The 26091-nt window shown below is 20.0% G+C and overlaps 1 protein-coding gene and 1 pseudogene across 3 annotated transcripts in view; one reads left to right on the forward strand and one right to left on the reverse strand.

Annotated features, from left to right (window-relative positions):
- The window catches only part of LOC102671944 (proto-oncogene tyrosine-protein kinase receptor Ret), a 200808-nt gene that overhangs the window by 136018 nt on the left and 38699 nt on the right, over positions 1-26091 (forward strand). For 2 of the 3 annotated variants that reach the window (XM_006615504.2, XM_006615503.2), the window contains exons 2-3: positions 24737-24958; positions 25019-25146. In XM_006615504.2, coding sequence (XP_006615567.1) covers positions 24737-24958; positions 25019-25146 — 350 coding nt within the window. Of the gene's footprint in view, positions 1-24736; positions 25147-26091 lie in introns of all 3 variants that reach the window. The other variant, XM_031510403.1, reaches the window with a different exon arrangement.
- On the reverse strand, positions 23517-23635 carry LOC116185616 (annotated as a pseudogene).

A 26091-nucleotide genomic window follows, 5' to 3' on the forward strand; every position in this document is an offset into this window, starting at 1 on the left:
ATTTTATAACTTATATTATATTATAAATAATTTATAACTACGATATTAATTTATTTTTATTTAAAAATAATAATAAATAGAATTTGTGTCTACATTTTAAAATCGTCATGGTATAATTTCATTATTATAATTTATTTAAAAAATAAAAAACAAATATTTAATTTTTTGAAAAAATGACTGTCATTATTATTAATTATCTAAATTTATTAGCTATCTAAATTTTGAAAAATTTTAAAAATCAAAATTTGTTAATATTTTAATTTTTGATAAAATAAATAGATGCTTTAAAAAAGAAAAGAGAGAAAAGAATAAATCAGGTTTCGAGACCTCATAAAGTTTCAGATTCAAGTTTCGCAAGTGCAGAAGTCTGTTTCTTAATCAATCTCTTTGGTAAGTATACATTCTTGATTAATTACGAAACCTCAAACGCATGCACTAATTGTGAATCTTATGGTAACACGGAACATGCAAAGCGATAATTTAATAGTGGAAAAACACTCATAGGAGATCGAAGGAATGAATGTAGAATTGAATAATCAATTTTTGTTATTTTAATTTAAAAATAAATGAATCTATAAATTTGCTAAAATTTCTTTGCAACTTAAAAGATGAAAGTTGAAAAAAATCTAAAAATTTGAAAAATCGATTCGATTGTATGTAGATACTCTAGACTTGTAACTATTGATTATCAATATTTTATTGATAATTTTCGATATATCTATCGATAATATCGTTCCTTTCAGCCATTTTTAGCTACATTAATGATTTATTTTGAATAAATAAAAATTCAACAAAATATCTATAGTCAACATAACTATAATAACAATTTTGAATAAAAAAAAAATTGAATTCTAGTTATTTTCATCCATTATCCGTTATTTTAACAATGTCGTCTTTATGTCAAATTATCGATGTTTATCGATAAATATCAATAATCACAATTCTAGTATACTCGTTCGTATCTACTTTTAGAATATCAAGGATTCGAAAAGCAATGAAACGTAATCGAAACGTGACACGTTTATCGAAGGTTCACAGGAACGCAAGAACGATTTCCCATTCGCGTGTAAATTCTCAGTCGACGAACGCACGATACCGTGCGTTCCTCGATGTCGACGAACATGGATACTGCCCATGCAAGTTCACCGTGCGCTCGATAAGACGTAGTGTGGATAGGAACACGCGCTAATCCCGAGACAGTTGCACACATGAATGTATATGTGGCCAATTAACGTTTGAAACCCGCATGCACGCGCACGTATACATGCGTGAATGTAATACTTTCCATATGGTTGAATAATAATTAACCAGTCGCGTATATCGAGACATCGCACTTTTCGAATTTAATCGAGCTAGGAATGTTTCTAATGTAAACAAGAAATACAAAAAATGATACATGATATATCGATCGATGCTTTTAATAAATAAAAAATTCAAAATTATATATGTATAAAAATGATTAGGTTTTATCTGAGAAAACATTAAACATCAAACAATTTTTTAAAAGTTTTAAAAAGTATTTAATTATGAAGATATATAGAAAATAATATGTTACTTTTAAATTTAAATATTGCTAATTGTTATATTTCAAAATTAATTATAAATTAGAAAATTAAAAGATATATTTGAAATTATTTTATAAGAGCGTCATCATATTTATTAATCATATATTAATAATGGATTTATATTATAATTGAATTTATACTAAATAAATATTAATGTTTTTTTTTAAACTTTTAAAAATTTTAAAAGAATTATATTTCATGAATTTGAATGTTACAAGATATTAATATATTCGTGGAGAATTACTGAAGGATTGATTAAATGAAATCTTTATTTCGATTCTATTTCTGTATTTATAAAAATTTAAATTTTTATTATTATTTAAACATTTTCAATCAAGATATAAATAAGCCTTAATCCAGATTTTTATATATCAATTTTTGCATATGTTTTGATCTTTAGAATCGATTTTTCAAAAATGTTCTACAAATATATTTATAATGAAAAAAAATAAATAAAAGGATCAATCGAATTTCAATCAATGAAGAAAAAATAAAAAAAAATTAGTTGGATGACTGCTATAAGGCAAACAATTTATTCTTATTGTAAGGATAAGATCAAATTTATTATATTTGTATTTACAAATTTGAATCAATTTAAATATTCATATTTCATTTTATTGTATTCATTTCAAATATTAGTCACGGAAATTATATGTTTGAAAGAAATCAAATTCTGATAAACAGTGAATTTTAAAAATCACAATTATATTATTGTATCTAAGTATTGTATACAATAATATTTTGTATATATGTATATTTTGTATACAAAATATATTATATATACAATTATAATATAATTATAATATAATATAATATAATGTTCAATATCATATAATATATAAAATTCAATATTATAATATTATAATATTAAAATTGCAATTTAATCATTGAAATTGTAACTATTTTAAAAATAATATTTCATTTCTTGTATTTTCTTTTCTATTTTTTTTTTTTTTTTTTTTTTTTTATAAATGATATCCTCTGCTTCTGAAAATATTTCTTGAAGATAAAATTATTGTATAAAAATAAAATTTATATGTAATATTATTTATGTATTATAGAATTGAATTAAAAGCAATATAATTTTATTTATTTTAAATTATCGCTTTCCAAAATATTTGTACAAGATTCAAATGTATTTAGAAGTACTGTTCCTATTTACTGAAATACTTATAGAGGATTCGAATCCAATTAAATAAAGTTAAAATTTGCGAGATACTTGATTCTATTACTACTTAATATAATTATTAATAAGTAATAGATATCTATGTGTAAAACGACTAAATATATTAGTATGAAATAAATTATATTTTTTTTAAATACATTTATACATGTTGTATTTCGATTAATTTATGTTATGTTGGAATGCAGTAAATATCTTTGCTATTTTTAGAATATTCATTCAATATTTATTAAATTATTTATAATGCGGATTATTATATAATGTAATATATGTAAATAACATATAGAATTTATGTTTATAAAATATATAAATATACACGAAAAATGTATACATATAAGTATATTAATATGTTCAATCAATTATATATTTATAGATATATTGTATATAACATAAATTGAACTTCGATAGATATTTAATAATTTTGTTTTAATTAAGAATTTATTTTATTTATTTTATTTATTATATAATATTTATTGTATAATAAAACTTTATAATTAACATTATAATAAATCATATAATTTCTCTATATCTTTGTTAGTTTAGAGTTTACGTTTGTTTGTTAATATTAATTTGTAAGAAAATGATCATATTCTACATCATAAAATGTTATACGTACATATTTATATTTGCATGACTTATATTTTTATCATCATGTCTTACAGTTTATGTTATGTTATGTTAATGTTATTTCACTTATTACTGTTTATGTTATAAATATATATCTACAATTCACGCATACTTCGATTCTTTTTTAAAATTATATTTATTTTTTTTTTCTATTTCTATATATCTTATTATTTGTTATAATTACTGAGTACATTCCGTAAATGAAACTAATATGATTCATGAATATTTATATGGAATATCTTATCATAGTCATCTGTGATCACAATCCAATACAAGATAGATATAAAAATAATATTTAACATACATATATATATATATATATATACATATGTTTTTTTTGATTAAGATGCAATATGCAAAATAGTAACATGCAATATGCAAAATAGTAAGATATCAAAAAATACTTTAGTAGTTTGCTCATTAAAAATTTAATATGAAAACAAATTTTTGAGAAAGAAAATTTCTTCAAAATAATTTTTTTATAATTTCAAATTGATTATGTATCAATTTTATGTATATATTAAAATATATATCAAACTATTTAGTACAAAATTATATATAGTTAATGATGAAAGTCTAACATACTTAATATTTTTTCTTTATAATTATTTTATAAAGAAATTCATCAATTTTGAAAAATTTGATTTACTTAAAAAATTGATTTATTTGAAAAATTTATATATATGTATGATATAAATTTTTTGTATAATGGTTTGTGTATAAAATAATTTATTTTTCAAAAATTTCTCTTTGACTATTAAAATCAACTTTATTTTTTTTTTTTTTTGTATAAAACTTTATCTAAAAATATTTTTTACAATAAAGTAATAAAACATTAAAACTTAATTATTTTACGATTCAAAATTTTGTTCGTATCATTACAAAATTATATTTAAAAAAATAATATTTTAATATATAAACTATTATAATTTACATACTAATAATTTTTTTCATATGAAACAGAATTATTGTTGATTTTGATAACACGATTTATTAGTTTGAGCTTTCATAGGATTTTTAAGACTCTCTGTATACATGTTCTAATCCGAATGAAATTTATCCATCATTAAATATTACGTTTATCACGTTTAAAGTTATTTCATTGGAAACAAAAAGAAATTTTGTATTCGACTTTGGAGCATTTTCACTGGAATGTTAAATATTACGTTTGTCATTTATCATATTCAGAATTGTTTCATTGGAAACAAAAAGAAACTCTGCATTCGACTGATGAAACATTTTCACTCGAATGCAGTGAAATAACGACAAGTCGTACGATTGCTCGTAAGTTCGATGAAATATGAACTTCGAACACATCGCGTGCAGATTTGAAATCGTTAATCAACACTAGCTTTAAAAACGATCCGCGCCTCTTTTCTGTAACTATCAATTCATAATCGAAATGATGGGGAGAACCGGAAGAGCAATAAAAAAGTAAAAAAAGAAGAGAAGATGTTTACGATTGATGTTTAAAATGTTTGTTAAACCAATATTATGCGAATTTGAACATAAACTTTGAATCGCATTCGGATTCATTGTTCAATGAATGTTAGTTTTTCATTAAAATTAAATTGAGAAAAATAAATTTTTGAAATAAAGACAAATTTTTTTATATTTTTTTAAACTTAGAATTTTGAAAATAATTTCTTGAAGTAGTAATATATAAAGATATAGTATTTCAAATATATATTTTAATATTATAATATTAAATATATAAAAATATTAAATATTAATTATATTTATATAATTAAATATTAAATATATTACAAATAATATTTTAATAAAATGAATGTTTCATTGAAATATAAAAAAAAAATAGTATTTTAAATAATTATACTTCAACAACAACTTTTTAATTTTTAATTTTAATATTATATTTGCCCCTTAAATATTGTAATTATTGTTTTATTATATATAACGTAATAATTTAAAAAATATATCTATTTCAATTTTTAAGAAATAAGAAAGAAAAAATTCTGATACTTATTGCATTTCGATTAAGTAAAAAATATATAAATATTTTATGTATACTGAAGTAGAATAGAAATAATACTCACCTATTTATCTATGATTTAGATATTAAATGAAATAATACTTTGAAACTATTATTTTTAAGTAATTAAAATATAAGTTATGAAAATATTTTAGTTTTTTAATATTTATTTTAAGATTAAGAAAAAAATTTATATGAATTATGATTGAAATCATTCAAAAGAGAGATGATATTACATATTATTAGTAAATAAATAAATTTATAAATAAATAATAATATAAATTATTGTTATTTAATTTTAAAAAATATCTATCTTACTTAGTTCTGTTATATTGGTAAAGAATATGCAATTGTAAATAATCTCTCTCTTGAGATTTTTATATTTATTACAAACAGATCATATTAAAGAATTGTATTTACTTATATTTTAACAATTCCATGAGAAAATATAAATAAATTATGATATTTTCACTAAAAATTTTTTCATTAAGTATTTTAATTTTTAATATTTTGTTACAAGTTATTTCAACTTTTTTCGAATCTTGTTTATTTCAAATTTTCTCTAGCTCTCTAGCTATTATTAATAATAACAATATGAATATTAATATATATAATATGAATATAATATGAATATTATTCAAATCGTTAGCAATCTTTCTCAAAATTTTGATCAATCAAAGACAAAATATTTCTTCAAGTTGCTTGAACAAATATACCTTTTATTATTTATTATTTGCATTACACGTCGCGTCACATGCCCTTGTCTGTTACAAGCTATTTCGATTCGATTTGATCCGACAATTCGTTATCAACTGATACATAGAAACGTATCGAGGATCTTTGAATTTCAAATCATCGTTATACCTCTTTACCTCTTAACTTTTGTTCTCTATATCCATAATCTTCGTTAAGTCTCTCCATCGATAGATGAAGATTCTTTGTTTTCATGCGATACAATGCAGACATATGTCCCTCTGTTTACAAGAATTTTGATCGTTGTGAGTATTTATGCATATATTCGTATGGTATACTTATTGTAACAATGACATAACAAAAAAATCACGGTTTTAGGGAAACAGTTTCGAATGGTTTGAATCGTTGTAAAAACGTATAAGAAGATTACATCGAAATACCAGTTTAAAAACCTAATTGCAAAATTTTTCATAAATACCAATGATTATTTCTTATCAATAGTTTGTTATATTAATTCTTATCAATAATCGATAATTAAAATCAATAATTTAAAAACTGCAAAAAAAAATGTTTAGTTTTAGTAACAATGAATAAAAATAGTAGATTCAGAGCAGACACAGATGAAATGTCAAATAATTATATTTTAAACTAAAAATGAATTTTAAGATTTTCAAAATTTTACAATTTTTTTACAATAATTAAAATACAACAATCAAAAAAGTGCAATATAATGAAAAATGTAATAAAATAATCCAATTTATATTTATATATGAAATTTTAAATAATGTTTAATATTACTTGAATTCTTATTATTAATCGAACTCCTATTATGGAAAAAAATATTTCGTGAAATCCGTTTATGAACATGAATGAATAAAAAAACCTAATAAAGGAATTAGATGAATTTCTATTATATGAAAAACTTAATTATATGAAACTATTTATCCTATGAGTTAAAGTTCATATAAACTATTGTATACAAAAAATAGAGACACAAGCTATTGCAAATCACATAATTATGAATGGTTTTCTAAATTATATTTATTGAAATCAATAATTATTTCATTTAAAAATTCTGTAGATAAATATATCTTGGATGTAAATGAATATCATTATGTAAGTATAACAACTTATACTTATATATTATATAAATACACACATTTATCTCAAATTGAACTAATAAATATATACTTAAATAAACAAATAAATTGTTTCCAATATTATTAATAATTTTTTTACAGGAAATGAAATATCGATTTCTTCTATAATTTACTTCGTGTATTATTAATATTTAAATGATATTAAAATTAAAATTAATATTAATATTAAAATTTTTTAAAGTATCTATAGTATATAATATTACATAATTATATATCTATTTTTGATTCGTAAAATCTAAAAAGTTTTAATCTAGTTATTTATAAAAAAAGTTTGATTTGGAATAATTATTGTTTAGTAGCAATATTACTAGACATAAAGATTCAAAAAAACAATAGAAAAAGAAATAATCCTTATTTTACAAATTATCCTTACTTTACATTACATTACAAATGATCTTTTCAATGAGTTTTTTTGTGTGATTGTTTAAGAGTAATACTAGAAGTGAAAGTAATATGATGTCACGGTATATAGAACATAAATATAGATTATATAGAGTAATTTATCTTTCTATTGAAAATCTCTTTCTTCTTTCTTTTCTTGCGTGAAATCAACTCTTAAACTTTTATAATTTTTTTCACATTTTATATAATTTTGCTTGGAAATATTTTTTTTAATAGCATTAAAATTTGAATATTTTAAATTCAAATTTTAAATTTGAATAATTTAAAATTCAATTCGATCTCGTGCTATTGTAAAAATATATTTTAAAAATCGAAAATAATATTGAAATTTTAAGAGAGATTTTATTAGATTTTATTCTTTCAAAGTGATATTACATTAATAAAAAAATTATTCCATATAATTCCGTATAATTCATTATAACCTATATAATAGATTAATATCTATTCGCAATGTTTTCCATAAAATTATTGTTAAATTTACTAATGCAACTATTAATTAAACTTATAAATTAAAAAGCCATATATCTAAATAAGTATACATATATAAAAATAAAACAAAACTAATAGAATATAAACGATAAAATATTCGCAAAAAAAATTGCAAAGATAACATATATCTAGCTAACTTTACATTATATTTTTTACGTATAATTTATTAATACGGTAATGTAATCGAAGTTTTATTAAGAAAAGTATCACATTATGTGTATAGACGAATCAACAATGATAAAGCTCTCAGGAGGCTTGCTAATATGCCACACCCCATAACCCAAATATAACAATAAGCAATCGTTTTGTTCTATTTGAGCTTTCCCAGAAATCCGCATGTTCTTTTGAAAAATGCAATTTATAACGATGTATCACAGTCAGAATGAAAGGAACTGGACATTTCCAATGCTTAAACAAATCGTAAATGCAAAACAAAGCTCCATGATGCGTACTGCAAGTATTTAACGAATATGAGAACGGGTTGAGAATAAATTCTATTGAAATTATAAGAAATTTTTTTCTATGGTAATAAATGAATCTATTTTTTTTCCTTAAAAATGATTTTAAAATTCGGTTATATTTAATGTATTTTTATATATTTGATATATTTTTATAAAATATATTTTTTATATATCTTATAAAAAATTGTACAAAAAAAATAATACGAAATCAATTGATGTACATTCTTGTCTATAAGATATTGATTAATTAATAATACATTTCAAAATATAGATAAATAAATATTACAAGATCTAGGATAAATTAAAATTTTATACTATGCATACTATATGTATATTTACAAATAATATATACTAATAAATGTATATTTTTATGTGTATTTTGTTTGATTTTTAGAATTAATTCTCTAAAAATATCTCATGAATATATTAACTTAGAATTCTTTAGAATTTTATTAATCATAAAATAATTATATATTAAAACTAAATTTCAACAATAAAATATTAATTAAAATATTAATTACAAAACTTTGTACATTAAGTTAACTTAAAACAGAGAAGAAATTTAATAAAAGTTTAATAAAAAAATTTTTTTTATAAAAATTAACAGTTTTATTTAATTCTTGAAAGTTAATCTTTTTGATATAATATTCATTAATCATATAATGCGAGATTTTCCTATTGTATTTTATAATGAGTTAGTATTATAATCAAGTATTATTAACGTGTATAATTTATTTCGAATAAATAATAAAAATAATTTTAAATGTTTAAACAAAGAGAATTAAAAATTATATATATTTGATAATTATCAACTAACTTCAATAGCATTGTATCGAAGAGATTAACTAAGAACTTTAACTATCCGTTATATCCTAATTTATGTGCTGCAAATCTAAGGAATTTATGCTGAATAGTTTTTATTGTTCTATTTGTCACTTGTATTTAACCTTTATTTTGGTTGATGGACTACTAAATCACTGATGCATATTCCAAATTGTGTTTTGACTAATGACTAACATAACTAAAAATTTAACTCAAATATTTGCAGAGTATTGTAACGAGACTTAGAATTTTCCAAAAGTTATTTACAATTTATTGAAAATGAATAGAAAAATTAAGAAATAAAATGAATTATTATAATATAAATTAGAATTAATGGAAATTATTTAATTATTTATTATTTATATAATAATTTAAAAATAATTATTTTATAATTATATATAATTATTTTAATATGAAATATAATTACTTCAATATTTAATAAGAAATATACTTTAATTGATTTTATATTTTTTATTTTATCAATTGAAGAATTTTAAAACAAATATTTGAGAAAATAACATATTGAACATAATTGAAAATTTGTTCTTGAAATAACATTTGAAATATTGAACAATAACTATAATAATTAGATTGCAGATGTTTACACAAATAAAATATTTATGAATACGGTTAAAAAATGGAACTTAAATAATAATTTGCCTTATTTTTCAAATATCACAATACATTATATGCTTTGAATATTTTATTTTTTCTTACATATCGTTGATTTTTGTATAAAATGTATCCACAATTTAATAATAATAAATATAATAATTGTTTTCATAAAGACAATAATAATATCTATAAATATATGATGCTACATATTGAGAAACTACTTATTTTCATCAATTAACAAATAGTAATAATAAATCACACAATAATAAATAAATTGCAAATACATTCATTTATTTTATAAAATATTCATATTATTTTAAAAATAGATTAATTCTTAAATAACATTAAAAAATTAAAAAATTTTAAAATAATAAAATAATTTTAAAATAAATTTTAAAATAAATTTTAAAATAATAATAATAACTTCAAAATATCTAAAAATTCCTAAGATTGTAAAAAATTGGATATATTTGAGATTTGCATCAAGATCACTAGATTTGTTTAAAATTATTAAATCTAAATATTTATAGATAAATATTTATAGATCAAAATATCTGTAAATCACAAATTGATTACAAAGAAAAGTTTCTCTGTCAGACAAATGCTCGAGAAATGCTACTGCGAATTCACGATAATAAAAATAACAAATCAATTGCGTTCCGATTATCAAAATTATTTTACATGATTATCATTTATTAATCCCGTTTATAAAACGCGATTATTAACGTGTTCACAGACTTATTAGCTGCATTAGAATCAATTATATAATATTATATCAATCGATAATGAAATTTCTAATAATTGGAATACAATATCGATTATCTGAAACATTGTATCATCCGAATTTTCATTATCCATATGGCCAATTATCCAATTAAAATGAGTTATGTATTCGATTATGCATTTAAATTAATTAATATATGATTTATATTTATATTCTGGAACATATTCAGTCACAAAAATTTTTATAGCATGCAAATTCATTTATATTCTGGAACATATTCAGTCACAAAAATTTTCATAGCATGCAAATTCAATCAATAAATCACATATGCAATCATATGCAATAATTTTGTTTTTTAAAACCTTATGAATATATAATGAATGTATAATAATTTATAGATTATTATTATTATTATTATTAATTTATAGAAACTATTTTATTAATAAAATATTGATAATAAACTTATAATTTCATTATTGTTGTGTCTGAATTAAGAATTTCATCTTTTATGCTAATTAGACTGTCACGATATTTATATAGATACAATAGCATGATAAAATGATTAAATGATAAAATTAAATAAAATTGAATATAAATATATTAAGTTATCATGCAAATAAAATTAATATAAGAAAAAAATATATAATATATTTATTTATATTGTTTATGTAATATTTATATATCATAATATGAAAAATGCATATATATAAATATCCACAGTTTATTCATATTCGCAAATTTGATTCTTCTTAACAAATTAAAGAAAAGTACGAAATTTGAGACTTCATTTATATATTTGAGATATATATAATTAAATATCAAATAAATAGAAAGCGAAAAAGAAAAAATTTTTTATATTTTTACATTTATTGTATATTTGTCAAAAACTAGTTTTATATATTTTTATTCATTATGAAAAATATGAAAAATATAAAAGAGTACAAAATCAATAATTTTAAAAAAATATTCCTTGATCTTATTTAAAATTAAGATTAAAAATTAAAATTATCACTTCGAATTAAACTTGTTTTCTTATTTTTTGTTTGTATTTTGAAATCATTTATTTTCTTTATCTTTTCAAGATAGGAGATGAATAAATGCAATATCGATAATTCTACAATATATTTATAGTCTCATTAGCAACACTTTTTATGTTGAACTCATTTTTCTTCCTGTTTTATCAATGACATTAAAAAATGAAAATTGCAATAGAAAATGTATTAAGAGGAATACAAACAATAGTTCAAAAAATGTATTTCTATAATAATTATATAGAAGAAAAAGTACAAATACAATATAGATAAAAATATGAAACATTAACATTTTGACAATTATTATGTTTCAAATTTTATGATAATTAAAATACTCCAATAACAATTGTTGTTGATAATTATTTTTCTTTGCTTGGGATGTTTTATGTTTTTTGTAATAAAAAGTTTCTACGTGATCGTACGCTTTACTGAAATTTACTTTAATTTATTTTATGATTTTTAAAAAAACAGAAAAAATAAATTATATTATAATAATAATATTCTACTTTCAGTATATTAATAAAGATTTTTTATTCATATTTTTTATTATGATATGAGATGATAAAAAGATAAAATGAAAAGTTGATAGAAGTATAAAATACTTATTACAATTATATTATATATTACAATTATATATTATTATAATTAAAATTTTTCGAAAATTTTAAAAATATATATAAAATATATAAAATAAATTATAATATATAATATAATAATATTATAAAGATATATTACCTATCATATTAATTAAAAACTTACTATAATTATATTAATCAAGAAAATACAATTTATATATGTGCTTATTACAAAATAAAATTTGTAAAATTTGTAAAGTTTTATTGTACTTAACACTATTTATTAAATAAATTAATAAAAGTTTTCTATTAATACTTTAATACAGTTTCATTTATTTATCTCAAAAATAATAGTTTTATATTACTATCCTATATTACTATACTATATAATTTATAGTAATTTTACTATATAATTTATAGTAAGATTTTATTTTTAGTATTATTATATTATCTTTAGTATTATATAAATCTTTTTTATAAGTATAAAAAAAATAAATAAATATAAAAACTTGTGAAAAAAATACATTTAATAAATACGTATTAATAAAATAATTTCGTTCAATTCCACGTATACGATATTATCGTTTGTTCTACTATTTTTAATTATAATAAAATAATTAATATAAGTAAAATATAAATTATAAAAATATATTATTATATATGATATTATATATGATATTTTATTCTATTCTTCACGCAAGAAATCTTCACGCAATATTGTCACATCAAACATTAAATTTTAAATTAAAGAAAATTATTATATTCTTATTATACTCTTCATTGTACTTATTTATATCGTTGAAAAAATGAATCGAAAAATATAAAAGAGTTTGATCAATGAACAACACGAGTAAAAAAAAAGAAAGAAAAAAAATTAGCCACCGCAGTTTGTTACACGTTATATCATTTCCACAGTGCATCCGTAGCATAATACCGAGTAAACAGAATAAAACTGATAGTACATAAGCGTGAAATGACATACGGTTAGCCCTTGTCAACGTCTCTTGGCGACAATTTCGCGTATGCATTTGTCGCATATCATCGACAGAAATATATATATGAATCTTAATAAAAATATATATAATGGTTCTACCATATATGTATAATATATGTATAATATGTATAATATATGTATAGAATGGAATGGAAAAGTTAAAATTATATAATTACATAATAATGAACAAAAAATTCCAATTAATATTTTATATTAATCATGAAAAAATTAGTCTTCATGTCAAATAAATTTTTAAAATGTTTCAATTTTTTGATCATGTTATTCTTATGTTTATTATATTATTAATTAGAATATCTTCTTTAAATCTATATATATATATATAATTTATTATTTCTTTTTTTAAATAAATAAAGCAAAAAGAATCCTGTAAAAATGAATTTAAAAAAGTGTTAAAAAACATATAAATCGTGAAAAAAAAGTATGGTAAAAGAGTCTCAGGTATATTAAAATATCATAATAGTTATTAATTTGGTGGAAACAGACAATTATATATGTCTAAATAAGAAAGAATTTCAAAATAAACTTGAATCTTAAAATTTTATTAAAAATTTTATTAAAAAGATTATGAAATAGAAAAGAAAAACTAATGAAACAATTATCAATTACTTAAATAATTTATTTAAATAATTGCTTAAATAATTGCTTAAAACTGCGATATAATATACATAAAAATAGATTAGCAATATAATATGAGGTTGTTAGAACATTTAAGATAATTCTATATTATTAGTGAGCTCTTGAATTTTATAATGAAATGCCACAATTATTTATAAATTGAAAATGTGCAGATTTGTATTTTGTTTATGATTTTTAGAATCAATGCAGCAATTGCCCATCAATAGAATATCTATTGTTTGATATTTGTAAATTGATATACTAATAAATGAAATCGCTTGATTTCATGACGTCTTCCTACATTATTCAAATGTATGATTATTCAAATTGCCGTATCTTTATATTATATATAAATTGAAATAAAATATAAATTATTTGACACAAACTATTTGAGATATTTTAACTTTTTTTATTTAAATATAAAGTTTAGATTATATAATATATTATAGATTATAATATTATTATAGAATACAATTTTTAAATCTTTGGTTTTTCTTTATAATTCTTTTTACCTATTTTCAATTATATTTTCATATAATAATTTGGTTCTACTTCATTAATGGATATAATATTATATTTTAATTCGTTAATCAATTTTAGATTAATGTAAATTTAATAAAAAAAAAATTCAATGAATATCTAATTTTATAAAAAGACATCAAAATATTATTTTAATTTTATTAAATTTTTTTCTACAGATTTTTTTTAAACAAAAGTTTAAACAAAAGCTAATAATATTATAAAAATGATTAACAAGTTCAAAAAATAATATTATAATCGTTGATGATATTATTACGTAAAAATATATTAAAAAATTAAATAAAATAAATCATGCTTTTAAAAAGAACTAAAAAGATTATTTATATGAAGTCAATGATTATTACTTATAAAATGAATTTTATATTAAAATAAAGAAATTTAAAATATCTCAAACAGTTTACGATTAAAATCAATTAAAAATATAATTTAATTTGAATAACTTTATATTTCAATTTATAGTTTGTATTTCAGCATATTTTAAAAATATTATTTTCTTCTTTAGATTTTTATAGGAAGAATTTAATGTTAACCTTGTATTAATTGAATTTTAATTTAACTAAATGCAACTAAACACTAAATAGCAATTTAATCTTATTAAATATTTACATTAATTGAAATATACTTAAGAGATAATTATTAGTTGATCATTTAAAAAATTAAAAGAAAGATAAATTATTTATTTTATTATCTATCGTATTATTCAAATAGATATAGGATGATTCATTTATTAAATTCTTCATAACTATAATTTATCCGATAATAGTATATAGTGACATTATTGTTCGATATTCTCATCATATTGTTCACTTGTTTCACGAAACGTTTTTTGATGTCGTTACAATGTTACGATCGGATGGATCACAGTTATTGTTCACAGTTATTGTAAATCAAAAGAAGGCCATGTTTACTATTACCTTAATTAGGTGTTCGAAACTTTATTGCTAGTAAAACTACTACGATGCGGTTGTGTTACATTATGTTATGGTACGTTACGTTGCGTCGTGTGACGATTTCAAGGTAAACTTGTCTAAGGATATCAAGAACGAATCCTAAAGGGGTGAATTAGAAGAAACGGTCGATACGTGGCAATATATGAAAGAAATGAGATATATTCCTATCCAAAAGTCACTGAAATTTAACAACATGTTTTAAAATTGAATAAATGATTATAATATAATTATAATTATATTTGTTATATGATATTGATATTAATTAATCTATATTGTTAAGAAATATTACGTTTTAATAATGTCAATATAAATTTATTTTAAATTAAATATTAATAATAACGCTCCATATTATAAAGAGAGAAAAAAAATTATGAAAATTATTTTTAAATTTATATACTGGATTAAAATTGTGAATTAAAATTGTATTGTAAATTATTTATTATTCAAATATATTTTTTATAACTTAATATAATAATTGTAATAATATAAATTGTAATAATAATAATATTGAGAAATATAAATAGAGTAATTTACATAAATAATAGAGTAATTTTATTCTTATATATATCGTACAAAAAAAATATATTTAAAAAATTTAGTAATCTACTATACAATTTTAATCCATTATTCAAAAACAATTCCATGATTTAAAAAGAAATATAATTTATCAAAGTGCCATTAATATTTTTATAGTTATTTTGAATTTAATAAAATTGTACGATTTATATTTAAAATTGAATGAAGAAATTATTACGAATTGCTATGAAAAAATGTATTAAAAAAATACTTAATAATGTATAACTGTAAAAAAACAAATAATAAAATAATTTTAAAATAATCATAATCTTTAATACTCAATTAGGTTAAAATTTTGTTTGTTTTCAATGCGTAAACAATTTGTTGTATCGAAAGAAAATTAGTAAATATTGAAAATATAAAAAATAAAATAACAGAAATAAAAATACAAAAATAATTTAAAAAAAGACTCTAAAAAGATGAAAAGAAGAAAGTGAATTTGAAAATAAAAAAGCATGAATAAAAATGGGAAGCATTTTGAAAATATGCTACAAAGATTGTACAAAATTATTATTATAATTGTATTATAATGTAATTCTGTATTAAAAATTATTTTATCATATAAAAAAATTAGAATTGTTGATTGAGAATTTACAAAAATGAAATAACCTTAAAAAACATTTGGTAAATAAAAAATAAATAGGATAGTTCTATTTTTTCTTTGAAATTGTAAAATTTTTGTATTTAATATTTTTTTTTTTAATTTTTTTTAGATATTTGGATGTGAATTTTTTAAATAAATATCTTGTACATCTATGTATTATACTGATTTATATATATTATATAAGATTCGTATTATTATTTATTATGCTAATTTTATATGATTTTGAAAATTGTTGGCACATATTTGAATTTTTTTTAAGCATGTTTCTTTATATAATAAAAAAATTTATAATATTCTATTTAAAAAATTGAAAAAAAATCTCTCCAAAAGAATGCAAAAAAATTATATATTCCATAATTATAATTCATATTATTAATAATATAATTCATAAAAAATTATATTATTTACAAAAGACAACATAATTTTTTTCTTTACCATTTTTGTCGTATATTAACTATTTTAAGAAAATATTTAGTTAGACAATAATGATATAAGCATTCTATATATATATATCATATATTTTATATATATATATCATATATGATGTATAAATATGCATGTATATAATATGTAAATATATGTAATATAATATTTATTATATAACAAATATATAACAAATAGATATGTAAATACTAATTTTTGAGGCAAAACTAATAATGTGATATCATATATATTTATAATATTCTTCTAGATTAATAAATTAGTAACTTGTTTAAAATTAACAAATGTTTAATTATGTGGACGAATAATTATATGTGGTGAATATATATCATACTTTGTCTTATTTAAGCAAATTTTCTAGATTCTTAAGAGAAAATTTTCATTTTAACTCATAATTTTTATTCAAGATTTCAGTCGAAAGTTTTAATAACTTTTATGTAATAATGTTAGCGAAATAGAAAAATTAAAAAGAATTGATTTCTTGAAGAATTGAATTGAAAATATACATAAAAATGCTTATTAGTTTTAAATTATAATATTTATGAATGTGATATATATTGTTATTTAATTATTTATTTATTATTTACATATATTTGTCATTATGAATTCAAAAATAACATATATGCAAAATGAAGTCAATCGCAAAAGTTATAAAGAAACTTTTTTAATCTAAAAATCTTGATTTGAATGAAAGTTTATAGTTAATATATAATTAAGTTTATATATAAAATATAATAGATGCAGCAATTTTTTTTTAGAAAAATTTATTAATATTAATTTAAAATTAACTTTTAAATTTTCGTTATTTTTTTATCTTTTGAATTATATAATTTTATTTGAAAATATTTCTTACAATAGAATAATAAAACATACAACATACAATAAAATATTAAAACTATTTTATAATTTAAAGCTTTCCTTTATCTTATATCATTATAAAGTTAATCTTAACAAATAAAATACATATTAATATTTTAAAGATTGATCTTCATTCTTTATGATATTTTTAAAATAAAATAATATTTTACTCCATAATAAAAAAAATCACTCCATACATAAATCATAACATTCTATATATTCATAATATATGAAACTGATTTATTATTGATTTTAATACACTTTATTAATTAAATTCATAAGACAAAAATGAAAATTTAATAAAAATTTTCGTGATTAATAGTATATAATTATAAAAGATAAATTATAAATCATAATTATTTATAAATTATAAACAATACAATAATAATATTTTTATTGTTAGATAAAATTTTTCATAAAAAAAATTAATATTTTAAAAAATTTTAAATCTTAACAATTAAGATACAGTATATTTTTGTATGAACATGTTGTGTACATATCTCTAATATATATTCAAGACACTCTATCTCTCACATTTTATCTCTGACTCTGATTTTCCATCTTTCTTTCCTCTTTTTCCATTATTTTTCGGAAAAAGCAATAAATTTCAGCGAAGATTTTAAGAAGATCGTAAGTTCGTTGTTAAAGCGTTTAAAGATTAGTCGTACGAGCAACACCTTTCATTTGGTTAGGATGTTGAAATATCCTAAATATAGTTAAGCTATTTCCGAATTCGACTAGGTACACATGGAAACGAGTTAGTTGATGATCGAAAAACGCAAAAAGGAAAGAAAGCTGAAAAATCAAATAAACTAAGAGAAAAAAAAAGTGGAAGAAGAAAGTACATGGTAGTATATTTATCGTTCATAGTTTCGAGTGATCCATGCGCGCAAGTGTTAGTCGACAATAAGAAACATATTATTTTTCTGAGTTGAAATGTTTATACAAGTGCTAGCAATCATATTTTATCTTCGATAAAAATATTTTTATTGAGTTCTATTAATATGCTTCATATTTTCTGCTGTAATATTACCGAAACTAAAAAATTGTAAGTTGAAAAATATGAAAAAAGTAGTACAACAATATTCAAAATTTTGAAATCGAAATCGAAATGTTTTGCTACTTTTGTGAAATTCTAAATTTCTGAAAATAATATATGTGTACAATTTCTCATAATATAATATGTATTTATAACTTATGAAAATATTATGAATTTATTTTTCTTTAAGTTATAATGATCTAATTAAATTTATGTTTATCTATTTTATTATCTATTAATTCACTCTAAAACAATTTTATATTAGAATAGTTTCTAAGAAATAAGAGAAAAAAATATATAATATATAATAAAATATATTATAATATAAAAAATTTATTAAAATTTTAATTCTTGATAAATAGTATTTCTTAAAAAAAAAAAAAAAAAGAAATATTAAAAAAATATAAGTATTTTAGGTTTTGAATATTTTGAAAAACTTTATAAAATTTTCGATCTCAAATTTCGAAAAAAATTTAATTTTTAGATTTCGGTCTAAAAAAAATATATAGAAAAATAGAAAAGAAACTTGTAAAAGTCTATTTTGAATAAATTATACGTCCTGGTGTCGTGCAGTAATATCGTCACGGGGAGAACGAATCAATTTACAGACATGGGGCATGTGCATCGGGATGGTGGCTCTACGTTGGCCTCATGGAGGTCCCATGAAGGTGCAGTGGCCCTGTCTGGCCCCGCTCCGCGCGAACGCGGAAGATCCTTGCAAATCGACAACAGTGAGGGCTGTGTTTAGTTGTATGGCTGCGCATATCGTGTTCACGGTCTCTGTTTTCGGGAATCGTAACTCGATGTGCAAATAGGGTTTCCAACTACTATGATCTCGTGCCTCTAGTGATCTAAAAAATGGATGATCTATCATTTTTTAGCATCATTCAATTCTAATAAATTTTAAGAAATTCAACTCTCATAATAATTCTAAAATGTGGAATTTGAGGATCGTTTTTTTTTTTTTAATCAGTTAATCAATGAATAACTTTTGATTCGAAAAAATTTTGGATCGTTTCATCGTTTGATATACTTGACTACTAAAATAAAAAGTAGATTATTCCGTGAATGTAGTAGAAAAAATCTTTAAAAAATTTTATTTTATACGTTTATTATAGAAAATTAAAAATAGATTATTATAGTTAGGTATTTTTTTATTATTTAAAGTCAGACTTTAATATTTTAAATTAAGGCGATTATGAAGATAAGTAGATGGACATTAGTAAGCAGCATTCAACATACGGTAGATGCTTGGAGAGAATTTTTAAGCAACGTAGATTAGAATAATCTTTTAGATATGCGGACTATAATAAAGGAAATAGGTATGCACATAAATCTATTAAATATTTCTACCTACATATTCGTATGAATAAAAATATTATTTCCTTCGTACAGAATAATAATATGTTTGTAGAATATGTTTGTAGAATGATATCAGTATTAAAATAAAAACTTCAAAATAAATATAAAAATTGATATATAAAAATGTCGAATGAAATTTAAATATTTATTAAGTTTTAAGTAATTTAAGTTTATGTTATATTACGTTGCGTTATGAAGTAAGATTATCTCATTTTATCTTCAGTTTATTTTATTTTTATTTTTATTTTATTTTATTTAATGCAAAGTTTGCTTATAATTTAATAAATCAATCTCAATCAACATTTTTGTATATCTTTTGTATATCTTTCTATGTTGCTTATTTTTAATATGTTGTATATTTTTATTTTTAAAATCAACTCCAAAAAACAAAAAGAAATACAAAGATATATTTTAATTCTTTTTTTTTGTATTTTACGTTCTTATATATTAAGTTTTAGTTATACATTTATAAATCATTTTTCGTAAATCAATATAAACATATTAGCATAATATAATATACAATATTAAATTTTATTAGTTAATTATTCTTATATAATTATTAATAATATTTAATAATAATAAATAAATAATGAAATTGAGTGTTAAAATATAAAAAAATATATTAAAAAATGGGATTTTGTTTCTAGATTTATGGAATAAATAAATTAAAAATAAATTCATAGAGTAATTAAATGAATGTATAAGGTTTTATAATATATGAAAATATTATTCATTTGTTAAGTTAAACCCACAGATCAAATTAATATAAGTGGAAACGTGTTCTGCGTGATATATACAATAGAATTGAGAAGATGAAAAAATTATGATTTTGATAAACAATTTCAAATACATGAAACATAAATGTTTATAATAAATTCATTTTATAAAAATGGTATATTCTCATCTGGATTTAATTATTCAGAATTCTAATGAATTAATCTGTATTATTGCATTTAGAAATAACATATTTTTATTTTTAGTCACTATACTAAAAAAATAAACTTTAAAATATAAAAAATATAAATATTATCCCTATGAAAAATGTATAAGTAAACTTATATATTAGTAAATGATTTATCAAACTTTGTGATCAAATTGCATACTTGCAAAATAAATCTTATTGGCTATTATCATAAATCATTATCATAAAGAATAAACGATAAAAGTATTGACATAAATAACTAATTAAAAATTATAATAAATTACAATTTAAATTATATAACAATTTTATATTATATAAACTATAAATGAATTTTAAAGTCATATGCGAATACATTAAGAATAAATTAATTTTTGCATTCACAAAGCATTTATTACTTTCTTACTAATCCAATATTTGTTAGCACTTTTTAACTCTAGTATACTCTCTTTTTCCCCTTTGGTCATATACCAGCGTATTTTCACCCTCTTCATAGCCAAGGGCTTTCCCTACCGAAATATCTTCTTTCCCTATCTCTTCTATGAAATAAACACGCATCCTTCTACGACGTGGAATTATCGAAGCGATCCTCTGAAAATCTTATGTCTAAAAATTCCATGCGATGCTCGACACAATAATTTTCATCCACTCTATACAATTCTATGTCCATTTCTATATCCAGTCTCTACAATCTCTATATTATCAGCGGATAGAGAAATGAAATGACAGATAAACGATCAATCACTCAACAATCAATCAATTTATCAGTAAAGAAACAGCAGATGTCAGATGATGTTGGATTACGAATCGTTCTATGAATGATGATTTTCTCTCTTTCCAAGATTTATTTCGCGAAAATGTCGAATCTTGATCATGATCTTTCCCCTAACAACATGCGCGCACAATCGGCGAGCAGAACTTTAACTACCTGCCGTGTATCGATTAAACGCTCACCTTGACACAAGTTGTTTCCACGAAGTTGACCGTATGCGAACCCTCACCGTTGAACTTTACAATGTCGAGACGAAACGTTTATTTTCGTCTCTCGATCGAAAACATTACATTTGCGGTCACTTTTTCTATGAAACAATTTCAACCGGGAATCTCTCCTCTTTGAGAAAAAAATAAGTGAAAGGAATAAGAAATAGGAATAAGAAATAAGTTAAAATCAATTGCGAGGTTAAATTTATAATTTTATTACGTAAATTGAAAACAAAAGTGACAAAGAGGAAAAGTAATATTTTAAATATTTTAGAACATAAAAGGAAGGAAATTATATATGAAATTATTAATTTTGTAAATCTTAAATAATTTAATGAAATAAATTTAAAATAAAAATTAGTAATATAAAACAATGTAATTTTTTAAAGAGTTAACATAGAGTTAACATATTAATAAAAAAATAATATAGTTATAAAAATCTTATAACAAATGAAATTTAAAATTTCGTTTTTTATAATTACAAATTTCATTGGGATTAAACATCGAATTCAGTCTAAAAGTTTTTTAAGCTTTTTTTTTTCGAATTTGTATTTGGCATCTAAATGATATTATTGGGATTACATTTTATCATTTATAAATTTCAAATTTCTCATATTAGATATACACATACAACAAATTCGCTACTTCACTTTTAATCATCATATCGTAAATATATCATCATATATAAATATATCTATTTCAATATCCATTAATATTCTGAAATTATGATTATTATGATTATTATAATAATTTGTAGTTTCTGAAAATCATGAAATAAACTAGAATCCATATAAATGTATATATTTGATTAGAGTTAAAAAGATATTAAAAAAAAATAATTAGAAATATAATAATCTTCTTAAATTATTTTATGTTTATTCCTAATTCTATTATTCGTTATTTTTATTTAAAATTTTGTATTACAATAAGATTAAACAACATATAACTATCAATTTCAAAATTCATTATTATTCTCATTTTTATTTTTATCTCAATCACTCACTATATAAAAATATATGAAATATATTAAATATATATCATAAATTGTAATTAAATAAATAGATTCTTTTGTTTTAGATGTCATTTACAAATGTCAGTGTTATCATAGATGATAGTGCGTCATATAAAATAAACCGATGCTGGTGCAAAACTTACATAAAAAATCGAATATAGATTATTTAAAAATGATAGGATATTCGATATCAATGAAATAAAAATATAATATGAAGTGATTAATTAACATATATCGATAAAATTGTTGAGAAAACAAAAAAGAAACCAACAACACACGGTGTTCCCAAGCAGTTACCCATCTAAGTATTAACCATGCCCGACGTAGCTTGACTTTGGTGATCGAACGAGAACCAGTAGTTCCTACGTAGTATGATCGTTGGCCACAAGTAAGATGATTTTATTTTAAAATAAATTGTAAAAAGTTTAATTTAAAAACAAAAATTTATAAATAATCAATTAATTGCATTGATTTATATGACGCACTATGTATACATATATATTTTTAAGTCTGTAAAATTTAAAAAAATATGCAGAAATACAGTAAAAATTAGAAACAAATAGCCAAGATAAATTTAGATTAAATAATCAAAAAAAGGAAATATTTTTTTTTATAAAATTTATTTATTAATTTTTACGTTTCGATTATAATTAACCTGATATATAATATCAATAATAATAATTGTTTAATAACTACCTATCAATCTTAAAAAATGAGGAAATCTACTAAAAAAACTAATTATAAAAATAAAAAAAAATATACAAGATTGGCGTGAGGATATGATTATATTTGAGAATAAAATTTTTGAGAATTACTATCAGATTATTTTGTATATAATAGATATTATATTGAGAAAAATTATTATGAAATAATTAATTCAATGTCCTTTAGTGAAAAATAACTTTCGATTAGTAACTTTTGAAAATTTTATTCTCAAATGTATTCGTATTCTTACTAAACAATAAACACCGAATAATCGAAATCCTTAATCAAGACTGTGAAAATAAATGAAATTTTGAATAATCAAAATACCGAATAATTGTGAACTACTCAATCCTATTGTATTTTATCTTTTAAAAAATGAAAATAGAAACTTATTTATATTAGAGAATATTTACTATGTTATATGTCCCTAAACATTAAAAATTATTTTTTCTTATTTTCTCTAAATATTTATAAAAAAATAAATCAATACTTAATATAACTTTAAAAAATAAAGAATCAAAAGAAAAAGTGAAAATATATAATTAGACATTTTTTTTGTTAATATGAACTTTTTTTGAAAAGTTTCTTCTGGAAACTTAAAAGAAAAAAGTTTTATCTTGGGAAAGAATAATAGAAACAAGCGAAGATTACCCTTCTACATGAAAATATATCTTAAGAAAATTTACTTTATTTGAATACCTATTTCACCACTACCTGTATAAATCTGCAAAACTTCTTTCAAATATAATCACTAAACATGCTATGCTTCCTATTTTCAGAGCTCTACTTTCCGCAGTCGAATTTGACCGTAAGGATACCGTACCTTCCGCGAAATGGAGAGGAATTTTCGTGGAAGTTGAAATTGCTCGAGCTGAGGACTCTTCGAAACGATTCGTCCGAACCAAGTCACGCAAAGTATCGCATCAAGGTACCCCACGAACAAATTGCTTCGATAGATACCGAAACGAACACTCTATTGTTGCACAATCTTTCGAAAGAAGGTAAGTAAATTATGCTTTGAACGGGTATATTATGGTATTATGGTGTTTCGATGCTTAAAGATACATTTGAAAATCATACGATCGTGGTACTGGCGAGAGAAAATGGCAGCAACGAAGCCATATTGGAAATCAAGGTGAAACCATCGCGTGTTAATGGAATGCATATTAATTGCACAGATTACGTTCAGGTAACTAGAAATTCGTTGAATTTCCATCTGCACTATCATTCATAAGTATCCGAATGTTTTGATCAATTTGAATAATAGTACAATAGAATTAATACAATAAAGAACAATGATTTTGTTTGATTTGTTTGAAACATTGGATTATCAAATATGAAAAATGTATATGGATTATGTTTAATATGATAGTAGATGATAATGAGAAGAAGAAAAAAAAATAGAAAAATAATATTGATAAGAGGAATAATATAATAATATATATAATATACTAAAATAATATAATAATAATATATAATAATATAATTATAATTATAATTATAATANGCAATTTGTTGAATTACTATCAATTCAATAGGGCAAAAAAAATAAGATATACATGTATATATGATATATATAAAAATTATTATTATAAAAATTAATATAAATATCTAAATCATATAAATTTCTTATCTATAGGAAAATAAAAATCATAGAAATCATTAGAATATATATAAAAAATTATGTATTTATATAAGATTATCAGCCGGATTATTGAAATTTTATTATATTATCTATTTAAATTTTAAATTTCATATAAATTAAAAATGATAAAAACATATTAAAATTATTTGTTATAAAATTTAATTAATTAATTAAAAATTATCTACATTAAAATAATTTATTATTATATTTTATTGTAATTTTGTATTTATAAGATATTCCATTTAATGTCTCCACTTTTAAATATTAAATTTTGTCAATATATTCTATAGAATATATGTCTAAATAAAAAAGAACTTTTTATTATATATAGATCAAATAGAATTAAAGAACTATATAAAAAAACAAATATAAAAAGGACAATTAATTAACAATATTAATTTATTAGTAACTATTTATAATTTGAAATCATCAAAATAATGCAATCAATTCATTTCAAAATGGCCAAATATGTTTTAGCAATATGAAAAA

Source organism: Apis dorsata, unplaced genomic scaffold (genome assembly GCF_000469605.1).
Source record: "Apis dorsata unplaced genomic scaffold, Apis dorsata 1.3 scaffold_225, whole genome shotgun sequence".
NCBI classification, from domain to species: domain Eukaryota; kingdom Metazoa; phylum Arthropoda; class Insecta; order Hymenoptera; family Apidae; genus Apis; species Apis dorsata.